The sequence below is a fragment of the Anabrus simplex genome, chromosome X (genome assembly GCF_040414725.1).
Source record: "Anabrus simplex isolate iqAnaSimp1 chromosome X, ASM4041472v1, whole genome shotgun sequence".
NCBI lineage: Eukaryota > Metazoa > Arthropoda > Insecta > Orthoptera > Tettigoniidae > Anabrus > Anabrus simplex.
The window spans coordinates 170617739-170634199 of NC_090279.1; the positions used below are offsets into that span (position 1 = coordinate 170617739).

The 16461-nt window shown below is 40.0% G+C and overlaps 1 protein-coding gene across 3 annotated transcripts in view; it reads left to right on the plus strand.

Moving 5' to 3' along the window:
- Positions 1–16461, plus strand: part of LOC136886364 (eukaryotic translation initiation factor 4E transporter) — a 427031-nt gene that overhangs the window by 262370 nt on the left and 148200 nt on the right. For all 3 annotated transcript variants that reach the window (XM_068230726.1, XM_068230727.1, XM_068230728.1), the window contains exons 11-13: positions 1548–1823; positions 5074–5216; positions 12308–12397. In XM_068230726.1, the coding sequence (XP_068086827.1) occupies positions 1548–1823; positions 5074–5216; positions 12308–12397 (509 nt within the window). The remainder of the gene's footprint in view (positions 1–1547; positions 1824–5073; positions 5217–12307; positions 12398–16461) is intronic.

Consider the following 16461-nt stretch of genomic DNA (forward strand, 5'->3'; position numbering starts at 1 on the left):
TGATGTGACTGGTTTGTTGAAGGCTTTGGAGAGCTTGTGATCTTTAAAGGAAACTCTTCCTTGACCTTAGATAGTGAACATGTGCGTGGTGGCCATACAGCATTCTCTTCTTTTTTACTTCATCCTCCGTGATCACTTGTCAAGCCATTCCAACCTGTGAAAACAGTTTGTGTGTAGGTGTTGGTTTGGAGTACCCAGAGAGAGTACGACCAGTTTTGTTGCCGGAGTCGGAGGGTTTTTAAAGAATCGAATCCTCCCATACTGGAGCAGCTGAAATGCACAGACCCAGAGCAGATGTCCGCAGTACCTATCTGGACTCCCCAGGTTTAGTTAGTTGAAATGAAAATCCACAGCCTATTTCTAGTCATTCGACCGAGTCAGGAATGGAATGAATGAAGCCTCCATCTAGCGGCGAGGATAGGAAATGTGCCGACTGCCAAAGCCTGTCGCACTCCTGGGGCAATGATTAATGAATGATAAATGAAATGATATTGGAGAGTGTTGCTGGAATGAGAGATCAGGGAAAATCGAAGTACCCTGAGAAAAACCTGTCCTGCCTCCGCTTCGTCCAGCACATATCTCGCATTGAGTTACCGGGATTTGAACCATGGTATCCAGCGATGAGAGGCCGGCGCGCTGCACCGGAACCACGGAGGCTTCATTTAGTTAATTATGTAATTTTATCAACTATAGGAATCCCATATCATGGTTGATAGTTATTTTTTGTCCTGTTTGCTTATAAGGATACCAAGAAATAAAACTAGGTTGACATTCCTATATTTTTAAACTAAAATAAGCATGTGTGTTTTTTCTAATACCAAGCACTTGGACACAGTCGATTGGCAGTGTCTGCATGTAACCTACTCCTGATCAGGTAACACAGTTGAGTTTGCTCAAGGTTTTACGGTTCCATGTGAATCTGTCAGTAGCATCGTACGAAATTGAACGCAGGCTTTTGGCATGCAGTCTAGCGATTTGGTGTAATACTGTGTACACCATCTCTCCTACCTTGCCAGCCAATATTCTGAAAGTGAAAATCTTTTTCACCACCTGGACTCCAACTAGCTGTCCAGGTGTCTGACTGTAAAGAATAGACAGACGCCTTAATAATGACCATGCTGGCTCCTAAAGTAAGTCTTTAATATTTCCTAGTTTTCTTCTTATTAATCCAGATCATTGAGAACATTTAGGGTTTTTCTTTTTTTTTAAGTTTTACTGCAGAATACAGAGCAAATGGCTGCATGGTTTGGGTCATGTAGCTATCCGTTTGCATTAAGGAAATAGTGGGTTTGAACCCTACTGTTCGCAGTCCTGGTTTTGCATGGTTTCCCATTTTTACACCAGGCTCTACCTTTATTAAGGGCTCAGCTGCTTCCTTCCCATTCCTAGCCTTTTCTTATTCCATCTTCTTGCCATAAGACCCAGCTGTGTCAGTGTGATGTAAAGCAAAATTCTAAAAAATGTACTGCAGAACTTTATTATTATACTTCCGAAGAAACCTAGACATTTCATTCAGCATTTTAATGTTATGATTCTTCTTATTTTAGAACGTACGATTGACATCCCCTCGCTGAGCGATTCCGATACGTACTTTGCTCCCATCTCTCCAGCTGCCAACACTGCCTCGGCGATCGGAACCGGTGCTGGTAGTGGCACGACTACCAATTCTGAAGTGATTGGTAACACCAACAGCAGCAGCAGCAGTGGTGGCGGAGGAAATGTTGGAGTCAAGAACTTGCAGCTGTTGGAGATGCTACAACGAGGCGGTCAGGGTGATGCGACTATTGCACCCAGTATCAAACCTCAGAGTATTCGGGACTTAGGTAGGTGTACAGAATTTAAGTGTCTTTCCTTGTTACTTTTTTAAAATTACATTATATCTGTATTTGGAAATCTGAAAGTACCAGAACCTTCCAGGTGACTGATTAGAAATGTGCTGCTGTACTGAAGATTGTGGCTTCAAACTCTGAAAGTTAGCGATCATTTAAGGAGCTCAAATAGCAGTTTTTTCCTGTGAATTGTACCCTGGTTAATCTTACTTTTCCCCTCGAAATTGAGACACACAATTGAGAGTGGAAATAAACAGGATCAGCTCAGAATTCTGGAATATCGTCGTTGCCAGGACAAAACCTCCTATGTGAAATATTTTAGCTTAGAACTTCGGCCGGTAAGCTTCTGTCATCTAAGGTGCATTATTGTGCGACAATCGTCAAGGCATTCTCGCTCTTCGTAATGTATGTGCTGCGGGTCAGTATATCTCCAAAAATATTAACACATAGGAGGTTTCGTCCCGGCAACGACGATATACTGCAATGTACCTGCAGCTTCACCCGCGTTTATTCATTCAGCCGTTCGATGTTTTAAACTATTTACTTAAATGCAAAATAAAAACATTTTATTAACGTGTTCCCGCGACTTTGAACACGTTTAATTTTCTTTTTCACCTACCAAGCTTCCTTGTCAACTTTTAAAGTTTTTTAAATAATAATCTTGTTGGAAACTCTATTACTGTAATCGTTCGTTCCTCTCAGAACTACTTTCTCTATCCTGTTGAGATTCATTTTCACGTTGCAATCTATTGACTCTTGGCCTTTCTCGTGTTTTTAGGGAGGTTTGACTTTCCTTTAGGCATGACTAATAACTTACCTACTAAATACAAATACTTGGGTTATATCATGAGGCACTTGGAAACTTAACCCCATCCTGCAAATAATTATACAAGGGAAGATCAAGAGAGGTCCTGAGCGACCGGTCACATCTTGACTTGAGAACCTGAAACAGTGGTTCTGACAACCATTTCACTATTCCGCCCAGCCGGCAGCAAAATTGTGATAGCCAGAATGGTTGCCAACATCCGGTAACGGATACAGCACTAAAAGTAGTAGTTGCATACAGAATTAATTTCATGTGAATTTTAAAAATTCTTCTTCCTGGGATTTTACCCAATTACCTGGGGTCGACAATTTGTTGGGATTTACAGTAGCTCTGTTTTACGGCCAGATGTCTTTCCTGTCACCATGTGTGGAGGGTTGCATTCACTATTGTTTTTGTGGTGGTTTGTAGTGTGATGTGTTTTATATAAATGGTGTACATTAAAATGAGGTCCCTGCTGGTGAGATGTATTGTTTACACTGCACTGTGTCTTCTGGGCTAGAGCAATTTGTTACTTTCATTGACCTGTTTGTCTCATCCTTGGCTTTGACAATATGAAAGTGACAGAGGTATGAGCAATGCTAGTAATAACCTTTCTTATGCAGCCAGTCCCTGTTCTGAATGGTGTGAAAATATCGCTCATAGGGTCAGTTCGTTCATGCATTTCAGTGGGCTTGGCAGGCTGACGTACAGTAGCAACTACTGGCTCGGTGAGGAAAGAAACGGGAAACTACCTCACTAATTTTCCTAGTACACCTCTTCAGTGATGCCTAGGCTATCTGTTGATAGCTTTCAGTGGAACTGTGGAGGATCAAACCAGCCTTCGGGCTGAATACCCAACATACACATACATATTAAAATGAACACAATAGACCTGCTCCTGATCTGAAGGAATTAACCAGCACTGTTAAAATCTCCGACCTGGTGCCCTCTGAACCGAAGGCCACTATGCTGACCTTTCAGCTAAGGAGCTGAAATGTGATTTGTTCTTTCATATTTCATAATATTGGTAAAATTCCCTTCACTGAAGATTAGGATGTTTTCCACAACTTACTGGTAGGATAAAGTATGTTGGACTAGTTTTCATTGTATTTCGGAGAAGACTTTTTTTCCACTTTTGGCAGACAATTCAAACCAGTATGCAAAAATGAAGCAACAAAATAGAGTATCAAGAATGGGAACCTGCAAGTATATAATTTGTCTTTTAGCGAAAATAAACTTTTCAAACTTAATATACCCTTAGAAATAAAAACAAAATTGTTATGTTTGGGGTTAGGTCTCTACAGTTCAAATCACCTGCTATAAATTTTTCCAAATTATTTGAATCTGCCCAATTTTGGTTAGTGAAATTTTAATTTTACTCTGCCACAGTAATACATGCATCCCTCGTAAAAATTACAGGTATATAGGGGTATTAGTTTTATATTTACTACTGTTCAAACGTTTGCTCTACAGATCTGGAGTTGTAAAGAGAAAAAAGATGTCTGGAAAGTTGCATTTGAGTAGTCTCAAAGATCCGAGGGAGAGGCTTAAATACACAATGCATATAAATTCCTTTTACGCACTTAGAGAGTTTGCATTGGGGTCCGAGTAGATATCTTTTCAGTAGGATCCAATGTCCAAAAACATAGGCTCTTCCAGCTGTAAGCTAAACTCCACCATGTGTTTAAATGTCTTGTTTTTGCTGAGTCAATGAATGGAATACATATGTTGTTGTAGTGTTTCCGCATGCACTTACAAGAACGACATGAGGTGGAGATCGCCTACTTCAATTCAGACATTGTAATCATGTGTACCGGTAATCATGTTTCTGTACACCCAAAGCACCCAAAGTCGAATGTGTGCTGCTGCCATAACCTGTGCAAGAAGATCTTCCTCAGTCTACACCAGGGTCTTGTAAATCAGACACACCATGTAGTCCAGCAAAAAGTAATCCAGCAGTGTCAAATATGGCAATCATGCAGGCCAATCAGTAATTTGTAATTTGATCTACTCGGTCATCCCTACAAGCCCTCAAGTGTCAGATAGGAATTTAGACACCCCATGTATAGACAGAACTTAATGTTTAGTGATGTGAACCTTCTCTAAATGGTTTAGGAACAAAGATATTTTTGCATTAAAATATCCATTTAATATTTCAAACTTTTTTTATCTCTCACTTAATATTCTTGTATTTTGGCAAGATTGTGCCTGTCTCTGCTAATGATAAATTGAAATATTTATATGGATTTTGTCCTTGTCCTTCAATGTATTCATGTTTCACGTTCTGTTATTTGCTCTGCCCACATTGTCTTAGTGTATTTTTTTATCCTCCTCCCAATCTTTAAGCTTTGTATTTGTGCACATCTTTCTTCCATTCCGTAGGTTATAATTTTTGGATTGGTTTTGTTTGTCCACTGCTAATCGGAATTGTTATTCTAGAAGCTGCTGGGAAGGTGACCAGTGTCGAAGAACTGGAAGCCAGGATGCGGCAAGGCTTGAATACTTCCCAAAATAGTAGTGTGAAGAACCCGGCTGTAGCAAATAAGAAGACAGAGGAAGATCTTGCAGCTTTCAACAAACTGGTCAGTCTAATCATAAGATGTTGTGGCAGATCTCACTACTTTATTCTCTTTCAAGTTTTTTGTTGTCAGTTAATACAACTACTTTCAGCTTGTTACTGCTCCTCAGTGGCAGAATGCACTAGTGAAGTAAACGTAAATCCTATGTTAGAAGTCCATTTTAATTTGCATGTGTTTTAACAGTAAGAACTTTGCATTTATGCAGTTTTAAATAATTTCAATTTCCTTCTGTAGTAGAGTTTTCATTTGGTAGATATGTAGATTGTAGTGGGCTTGTTGTGCATTGGGATGCATAGATTTTGTTAATTGTTTTTTGTTTGGTAGTATTTTTTATATGTAGAGAGGAAAAAAATCATGCCACCACACAATTAGTTCATTTAAGGAAAAAAATGCATGTATTATCTAGTAAGCTACATTATTTACATGGTAAAGTAGTTACTGAAAGTCATTTGACCTACCATATTGTATTCTACTAAACATTTCCAGTGTCAAAATATTGGAGATTTCTTTCCCTCAGAGGGAGTTCACTTGAACCTTATAATAAAACTATTTAGTTGAAATTTGGAGCTCCTTTTGATATTTCTAATGTCAGAAAGTTATAGCAGCTGTGTGCATATTTCAATAAAAGTAAGAAATCAGAATAGTTCAAAATCGATACACATACATGAATACATATTTTAGAATATATTGTTAAAATTATTTTGTAAACCATGACATTTATCATTTCAGTTTATAAATCTACCACGGTCGGGCTGAGTGGCTCAGACGGTTGAGGTGCTGGCCTTGTGACCCGAACTTGGCAAGTTTGATCCTGGCTCAGTCCGGTTGTATTTAAAGGTGCTCAAATATGTCTGCCTCGTGTCAGTAAATTTACTGGCATGTAAAAGAATTCCTTGCAGGACAAAATTCTGGCACCTCGGCATCTCAGAAAACCATCAAAAGTAGTTAGTGGGATGTAAATCCAGTAACATTATTATTAATCTACCACATTTCTGATCTAATATTACTGTAAGCCTTACATTAATATGATGTGGGAAAGTTGGCATATTTCAGTAAGTGGAAGCTGAGTTACCATTATATACTCACCTGTAAAACACTCCAATTTTCCCCCCTAATTTTTAACTTAAAAAGAAAAAGGTCAGTTTGGCGTGGTTTAAAAGCAGGTAAAGAAAAATCTAGTTTCTTTAAATAGACATGAAGAAAGTGATTTTTCAAATGTTCTTTATTTATGCAAAACGTAATAATAGCACATCAGCCCCCTCTTGCTTTACCACTGCTGAATGGCTGCATGAATAATAACTCCACCCATGCTATAGCCGCACTGCACTGCACAACACAGAATTCAATTGTGTTGCTATGTCCAAAGTCTTGCAACAAAGGGATGAAATACAGTCACTTTGTCGGTGTAATCTGATGGAAGTTGCTAACACAGTGATATCCTTCTCCACAAACTTGGTCCATTTCGGTGTATAAAGCGTTCTGACCAAATATTTCCATGAAACACGAAGACTTTTTGCAATTTCACACACTTTAAACTGTATCGCTTTACAATTTATAGTGTTGCCATTGTCCTTTCCTTGTGTAACTCACTCCAGAATTTGATGCCCATTTTATTTTCCTTTCTTGACACCACAGAAGGAATTTCATTTTGTTTTTCCCCAATAATTTGTCTGGTTACACCAATAATTAATTGTACATGGCTACATTTTGTATTTTATGATTCCCTTCTCTTAATCCACTTTCTGTAGCATATTCTACACCTTCAACTTGAATTGCCATAACACTTGTTGCTCATTTTCACTCCTGCGTGTGTATGGGATGCTTCCTAAATGCATACTACATAAGGCCATGTGGGATGTAGAGCTTAAGAATTGGAAGGGCATTGAGAAATCTGGGATAGTAGGAGAGGGTAGCAAAGGCCAATGCACATGTGGTGCAGAAGTGAGTTCATTAACTGAAATGTTATACTTGCTGCCTGATCACTTGAAAGATTTTTAGAACTCCCTCCCCCACCCAATTATAATGTAGAATTAAGGTGGGTTATTAGAGAGATCCTCCTGTGGTTGGGACGGTAGAATAACACCCGCGGTATCCCTTGCCTGTCGTAAGAGGAGACAGAGGTCCACAAGGGGCTCTCGACTTGGGAGCATGAGTTGGTGACCACTAGGAACGTAGCCGAGTCTTGACATTGCTTCCACTTACTTGTGCCAGGCTCCTCACTTTCATGTATCCTATCCGACCTCTCTTGGTCAACTCTTGTTCTTTTCAACACAGACGGTATTAGGTTGCGAATCATAGGGAGTCTTTCCATTTTCACGCCTTTTGTGGCCCTCGTCTTTCTTTGGCCATCCTGTCTTATGCAGGGAAGGATGGAAACAAAATGGGGTAAGCATCCTGAATCTAATCGTAGGAAGAAAACATTCCCACATAATTTACTCACCAAACTTTCAGGAGTTATTGCTGTTTAAATCGAAAAAATGACAGTTACTGGCCATACTAAAAACATGGAAGGTTCAGGTCACGTGGCATCCGGCAGGCGCCAGCGTTAAGTATCCCGACACTACTGTTACACTAGCCAACATGATTTTGCGGTAAAATAGAAAATATGTAATTCTTATGAAAATCGCTGCCCTGATTCCGAAAATGATACTATTTTTTTCCTGTCACATAGTTTTGATACAATTTGGTGTTTTAGCATCCACATGAATTCGTAAGATCTAATGTTGAGAAATGTTCTCGCGCAACTTCTTTTAGAATACAGTTATGTGATTTATTTCTTATCGTTTGCATTTTGTTATAGGTTTATTGCTGTCTAAATGTTCATTTTGTAGTTGGGGGTTTCCTGGTAAATTCATAACAAACTCCCCCAGATACGCAATAGACCACGAGGTATGTAGGATTGAAGATAAGACAGTTGAGCGTTTGTCTTTCATCTTAGACCACTTGAATAAACAGACGTGTTAAAAGCCCCAGCCCTTATGCAAAGTTTATGATGGACTGATAAAGTAGTTTCCTTTTAAAGATGAGTTGCTTGAGATGGGCTCCAAGATGTACCGGTACGTGTTTAGTGAGTCTTTTAAAGTTCACATTCATTTAATTGTAGGCCTATCGTGTGTTCGAAATTTAATGTAATTTAATTTCAAATTGATCATTAATAAGTGAAGTTGTAGTGTTTTAACACCATCATTGCTAGTGTTTCAGGGGTGCACAGAAGATAATGGAAACAAAGCCCTCAAAAGTTTTTTTACATTTGTGGAGTTTGGGTTCGATTCCAAAGTGCGTCAAATAGACTCCTAAAGAAACTTTATTTTTCTTACTTCAAATTGAAAGTTGGGGATAAAGACAAATCTTTCCCACTTCATATTGCATGCAATACCTGTGTCGAGAGACTACGTTACTGGTATGAGGGCAAACAAAACTCAATGCTGTTTGCTATACCCATGCAATGGTGACGGCAAAAGAACCATCATGACGACTGCTATTTTTGTATGACCCATGTTGTCCGTTACAATAAGAAAAGTAAAAACAAAATTAAATATCTGAATCAAAAGTTAGCTCTTCAACCAGTTCCTCGTGGACCTGACTTACCTGTACCTACTCCACCTACTCACTTGAGTGAAGAAAGTAGCACTTCATTGCAATCTGATGATGATGATGAAATTGATTTCGAGCCACATCAATATCGCACACCTTCAGATAAATTCACGCAATTTGAATTGAATGATCTGATAAGGGACTTCGGGCTAACCAAAGAAAAAAGTGAATTACTTCGTTCAAGATTGGGCGAAAAGAATATGTTGGCACACCGTGTTACATTTTCCTGGTACCAAAATCATGACAGAATTCCGAAAGTATTATACTCAAAAAGATGAACTTCTATTTTGTACAGCTGTTTCAAATCATCTACGTCAATTGGGAGAAAGAGTATGATCCTAGTAACTGGCGTGTTTTTATTGACTTGTCCAAAAGAAGTTTAAAGACTGTTTTTCTTCATAATACAAATGTTCTGGCATCCGTACCACTTGCACACTCCACAAAAAATGTCTGAAACATATGAGACCTTAAAGTTGGTGCTTGAAAAAATTAAATATCACAAGCATGGGTGGCAAATTTATGGTGATTTGAAGATCATTGGATTGTTGCTGGGACAACAGAAAGGCTATACAAAATTTCCCTGTTTCCTATGCGAATGGGATAGCAGGGCACGGGATAAACATTGGGACACAGTGAATTGGCCAGAAAAGAAACAACTACAACCAGGATCCAAAAATGTCTTGAATGTAAGTTTTATTGACTGTGAAAAAATTCTACTTCCACCCTTGCACATCAAATTAGGATTTATGAAACAGTATGTCAATGCATTAGATAAAAGTAGCCCATGCTTCCAATATTTGTCCACTAAATTTCCCTTATCAGATGCAAAAATCAAAGAAGGCGTATTTGAAGGACCGTGTAATTTTTATTAAAGGTAAACTGGTGCAGGATAAAAATTTCAGATACGATGACCAAAATTGAGAAAGAGGCATGGAACACATTCAAAGATATAGTGACTAAATTCCTTAGCAACATTAAGGACCCTCAATATAAAGAAATTTTAAGGAAAATATTGGTAAAGTTTAAGGAACTCGGTTGTAATATGAGCCTTAAGCTTCATTTCTTAGCTTCGCATCTGGATTATTTCCCTCCAAATGTAGGAGCTGTCAGTGAAGAACAAGGTGAAAGGTTTCACCAGGATCTCAAAGATGCAGAACGACGCTATCAGGGACGTTGGGATGTGAATATGATGGCCGATTACTGTTGGTCAATTGCACGAGACGATCCTTTTAGAGATCATTCAAAAACTTCAAAAACCCAGAAATTCCATGGAAAACTGGAAAAAACGGAGGTGTGAATCTAACCTGCACATAATGTAAGTAACAAAACTGTATGTTTAACCGTGTAATTTTTTTTCAAGGTACGGTTATAATCATTTAAAAGAAACTGTACAGCCGAAACTAAATAGGCGCTTTATGCTTCAGTTTCACAAATTTCAATATACATTAAAAATATAATACAAACCATCTACTTGCTTACAAAGCAGCATTTATGTGTATTTAATGCATGCAAAATATGATTACGTTTTGCAAGCTGAAATTTACATTAATATATCAAATTTAATGAATACTAAGTATCAACAATTTTACGTAAGAACAAAATAACACGTTGTAAAATTGCCACTAAACCAGACGTGATACGCCCAAACTAATTTTTTCCTCGAATTCTGCGTTAAGAAATTCATAAAACCCACCTATTTTCCTTTCTACCGCACAAAAAGTTTTTTTTTTTTGCAGGCTAGTGTTACCAACAATGACATCTTCTTAACTGTATTGTTAAGACACTGTGAGCTATGAAGATACTGTAAGTGCAGGTTCACCAGGCGCATGCACTGTGAAGTAGGCACGGAAAACTAGCGCTGGCGCCTTCTGCATATGGCACGACCGGCGGAGGGTTAACTGGTAGATACTGTGCAGTTTCATATTGTTTTTCAGGGTTGTGTATTCAGTGCATAAAATTGTAAAAGAAAGCCACAAGTATTGCTGTCACATTAGAAATTTTTTAATGATGTTATAAATCTTCACCATTTTGAATTCAGTTATCCTCACCCGATGCTTCCTGCTTTAGAGTTCTATTTAATTTCTGCAGCATGGACAGTTGTAGGGAAGTGAACAACACAAAACAACCTTACACAAATTGTAATTATATTACTTGAAAAATATGTACAAATGCAGCTCAAATGAGTTCATTTTTGTAATTTTTCTTCGTGTATTACCTTTCAATCCATTTCATGGGTATGAGGAGTATTAACACTTCGTCTCATTATCACTATAACCACGGTGCTTTCATTTCCATTGTGCACTTTTACAAATCATTGAAGCCTGTAGTTGGTTCATCAACATCACTTTCATCAGCCTTCATTGTAAATTATCAAAATCTGTGATGGAAGGCACCATAAGTATTTGAAAATAAAGCAATGTTTACAATCAATGTCTTAACAAATTCTTGTAAACTTTTAAGAAAGTTACTTACTAAACACTTAAAATTCCTGTAAACTATTGTAAAGCAAACTGCTAATCATATAACTGTATCAAGAAAACAGCTTATGAAGTTACAAGAAACTGTTGAAGAGGGCTGAAACTGAAGTTCCTTGTAGCTGAATTAACCACAGTAACAAGGACATTTTCTTGCCCTTACAATCTTGACAATTCTCTAAAGTTGTGATTCTATAAATTTTTTTCTCTTATGTTTTGCTAGCCTGATGTGCCTTTTATCAGGCAGACCCGCCGTTGGGGGGGGGGGGCGACTGCATGTTATTGCAGTGGTGGATAGTGTTGTGTGTGGTGTGATAATTTCAGGGAAGTTGGGGACTGTACCAACGACCAGTCCCCAAGCCAGAAGAGTTATCCATTCTTAAATGGGAGAGTTTCCACTGGAAACAAGTATTCATAGGGTGAACATATTTTTACTGAAAATCACTTTATTTGTTATGCCCATTATTATGATGTGGGTAATGAGGAACCTTTTATTTTGTTATAAATCTTATCAGGTTATACCATTTTATTTTAATATTCCTCTTCCACCTTTTTAGAAAGACCGAAGAACTTCTTTTAGAGCTCTTTGGCAATAATCTCCACCACTATAAAGAACTTGTTAGATTAGCGACACAGCAAGTGGAAAAAGATATTTCATCGTATTTTCTTTATGCACACACAGATCTTAACATTTCTTTATTATGAGAGTTAGTTGTGGTAAAAATGTGGTCATGGTGTGTGGGGAAGTTGGTAATGTACATCTGTTTAGAAATTTAATGTATTATTTTTGGGTTGGGAGATGGATCAGTTGTGGGTGGTCAGTCAGCAGGCTGGAAAGTAGCAAGAAGCTGGGAATTTTGTGGTATTTAAGTTGTTGTATTGGCAGCTGTATTTTCCTTCTCCTTAGGATTTCCCCCTTATTTTTGTACCTTTTTTGTTGTTTTTTGAAATGCGTTATTTGTTTTCCATTGGTTTTGTGTTAATTTACCCTGTTTCTTTTTGTTCTATGAATACTTTTATTCACAGCTTGCTCAACTGAATGATGGGAAAGTGATTCCTGCCACAGCAACAAATGGGCCGATCCCACAGAAACCACAACCGCTTAATTTCCTACAGGTAAAGAGAGTTGCTGGATTTGAGAGACATCTAAGGTTTTGTCTTCATGTTGGTGAAAATGTATGCACGATTTTTTAGGTATAACTCGTCAGCAAACTAAATGAACTGATTCAGGAGACTATTTTTTCTAACATTGCAGATCATGATTTCTGTGTAATGCGTTTTGCATACTCCTGACCTTACTAACGTACTTCTCATTGTGTTACTATGTTACCAGGTTGTACCATTTTATTTTAATATTCCTTTTCCACCTCAACCTTTTAAGTTTTTTCTGTAAAAATTCATTTTTGGGAACGAGGGAGAGGAAATAGAAACACGAGTCTTCTGGGAAGGTGCTGGTTAGGCATGTATTGAGCAAGTTTTGCCATTATCTGACACAAAAGAATGATAAAGTTAAATATTTTAAATGGGTCGTAACTAATTCTGTAATGACAACATATTATACTGATGACAAATTTTAACATACGGTCATTAGAACAAATAGAGTAATGTTGTTTGCAGATGATGTTATGGTGTGGGGAGCAAACAGAGAGGAAGTAAGAGGGGAAATAGACTATTTTTGAGATTATTGAAATTTATAAAAAGAAAATCAGCATGGAAAAAAGACAATGGTATTGAGTAGAGGGGAAAGGGAAGAGAAGGAAATGACAAAATTAAAATGTGAAACCCGTGATATTGTAGAGAGCTTCAAGTACTGGGAAGTGAACTGATGCACGGCTAGACATAGAGATCATTAAAAGGATTAAACAGATTCCTTCTCACCAGAGTGTGAGCAATGTGGTGTGGAAGAGTGAAGTACCAATGACATGTAAAGAGGTGATGTATAAGCAGTACTACTGCCCTGTACTGACATACACTTCCTGATGAAAAAAGTTAAGCATCTAGGAGTAGGTCTGTTACTATCCCATTTCGGTATACGTGCATACAATTGATGTGTGAGTAAATGATTAGATTTACAAGAATGTAATGTGTAGAACACCCACCATAGTGCATTTGTGATGGCACCGTCCTGTTTTTAGGTGCAAGTTGTTACCAGTAAACTACTGTGGGATCAAACGGTTCAGAAAGATTTGCAGAGAGGACTATGTACGGTACGAAGCACCTGCGATACCTCGCAGACACGTTAGACAGTCTTGCCACCAATTGGCAGCATTTAACAGAGGCCCCATTGTGGAACTGCTCAAGGCTGGTTGGTCATATCGTGCAATTGCCAGGCATGCGGACCATTCAGATGTTACAGTGGCCTGATGTTGGGCTCAGTGGGTACGTGAGGGCACCCAATCACGTCGTGCAGATTCAGGTCGATCAAGAACCACCACCTTCAGGGAGGACCATCGTATGGTGCGCCAAGCATTGCAGGATCCCATAACTTCGGCACCCGCCATCCGCGAACATTTACCGGGGACTCTAAAACAACCTGAGTTCCCACAATGTCTCGACGACTCGCAACCGCCGGATTGGGGTTCTACCGTCCCATGCGTCGGTTGCCATTGACACCAGAACACAAGCACCTGCATTTGGAGTGGTGCCTTACCCAGGAGGCATGGAGAGAGGACGACTGGCATTGCATGATGTTTAGTGATGAGTCCCGCTTCTCCATAACCTCGGATGACCATCGTGTGCGGGTATGGCGTTGACAGCAGGACAGATCCTGCCCATATTGTGCAAAGACACACAGGCGTAATCCCTGGCATCATGGTGTGGGGAGCCGTAGGATATGCGTTCAGGTCGCCTCTAATAGTGCTTCGGCAGACTTTGATGGCACAACGATATGTTAGACATTCAGCGTCTGTACGTCCTGCCCCTTATGGCACAGCTCCCTGGAACAGTGTTCCAACAAGATAATGCACAGCCACACACAGCACCGTGGGATGACATTGGAAGGGGACTCTGTCCCAGTACCAACCTGGAGGATCTGGAGGGACAGCTGCAACAACTGTGAACGAACTTGCCTCAGGAGAGGATCCAAAGGCTGTTCGACACCATTCCGAACTGCATAAGGGCATGCATTGCGACCGGGGGGGTTGCAACACCTTACTGATCTGGCGCCAATATTCCACTTGTAACTGCCAACGGCCTTCTTTCATCCCATATTGTAATCAGTTCAATAAAGGCACATGGTGTTTTAGCATATGTAATTTCATTCACTTTCAACCATTCCTTCTGGATGCTTAACTTCTTTTTGTCAGGCAGTGTATGCAATGGAGACCTGGACACCAACAAAATGATGGGACAGTAAAATCCAGGTCAGTGAAATGACGTTTTTAAGAAGCATGATAGGAAAGACAAGAAAAGACGGAGAAAGAAATCAGGACGTTGGGAAGGAAATTGGAATGGGAAAGCTTTTAGACGGAATAGAGGGATGTTTAAAAAACACATTTTGTACAAATTCAAACTTGCAAACTGGAAGCAGCAACTTCGACTGGACCTGGAAAAAATCACCTGGAGGTTGCTGAAATGAAGTTTCTTTGTTCTTGGCTCCAAAATAAAAGGGGAAACAAAATAAGGTATATGACTATCTGGCAACAACTGGGATTGGACTTAAGCAGATTACGATGGTGTGGACAAATGAGATAGATGGCTCCAGATAGATCCCACGAGAATACTGTGAAAGGAATGTTGTTGATAGGAGGTCCTGAAGGAGACTTCATGATGGTTGAGAAAACTTGATTTAAATTTGCAGCAAAATGTTGAACATCAGCTGTGGATAGATAGGACGAACTGAAAAAGGCTCTTTAACACCCGCACCCAGCTTGCTGCAGTGAAGAATTGATTTACATTCCACAGGGATTTGGTTAAGTCTTCCGATGATACAATGATCCGGTACCTAGCACGTCGGGGCGTAACCGACGTGAAGAGGTTGAAGAGGCGTGTGGGTGATAAGCTACTCGATACGGGTGCTTTCATCCTTACCTTCGACGCTGAGACCATACCTGAACGAATAAACGTAGCAATGTATCGCCTGACTGTTCGTCCGTACATTCCGGCACCAATGAGGTGTTATAACTGTCAGAAGTTTGGCCACACCTCATTGCGATGTACAGGTTCGACGACCTGCAAATGTGTGGGAAGTGCGAGCATGCTGGGGTTGAATGCACACCACCACCTGTGTGCGTCAACTGCCCGGGTACACATGCTCCAATCTCCAAGGAGTGCCCCACATTCAAGCGGGAGAAGAAGATCCAGGAGATAAAAACGCTGGATAAGGTATCTTATCCAGACGCCCGGAGGAAGTTCAAGTCCATGGCTGCTCCGGAGTTCTCCATCTCATTCGCGGAAAAGGTCGCAAACGTACGGATCACTCCACAGAGTTTTGTACAGAACACCGGTACTGAAAATGCATTGAAAAGTCAAAGCCAGCAACAAAATTCAGTAACTAAAGAAACTGGAGATTCAGCATGTAAAGCACCGAAAAGAGCGTTACTGTCGACGTTGCCTGGGAAGGGCCCTTCCCAGGAACGTTCGGCTGGGAAGTCCTCTCCCAACAGGGCTGGGGGAAAGACTTCCCCAAATAGGGCTGGGAAGTCCAGCCCTCCTTCCAATGCCCAGATCATAAAGGAGAAGGTGAAGCCACAGAGCTCCCCTAAAACATTGGAGAAGGAGCCTTCTCCAACTCAGTCGGGGTCCACAGGATCACCGAAGAAATCCGGCAAGCCATCTGCCGGCTCTCCTCCCAAAAAGAGAGAAACGGTGGGCAAGAGCGAGAGGGCCAGACGCCCTCTTGTTCGATCACTTTCTGGAGAACCTAGTTCTCCCAGGAAGAAGGCCCACTGTTCCAGACCAATAAGATCACCGTCCGCGGAGGGTCCAGTCACCGCGCCTCCTTCTGAGGAGACAATGGAGACTGAACCACTCATTGTCGTGGATGGTGACGACAATACCGACAACAACGGCGGAAAATGGCAGGTAGTTGACAAAAAGAAGGGCAAGCAATTGTCCTAATTTTGCAACACTACCAATCCACACAATGGCACTATTGCAGTGGAACTGCAGTAGTTACCACTGTCGCCTAGCTGAGTTACGTCAACTGATATCCGTCTATGCGGCCTCCATAGTCTGTCTAC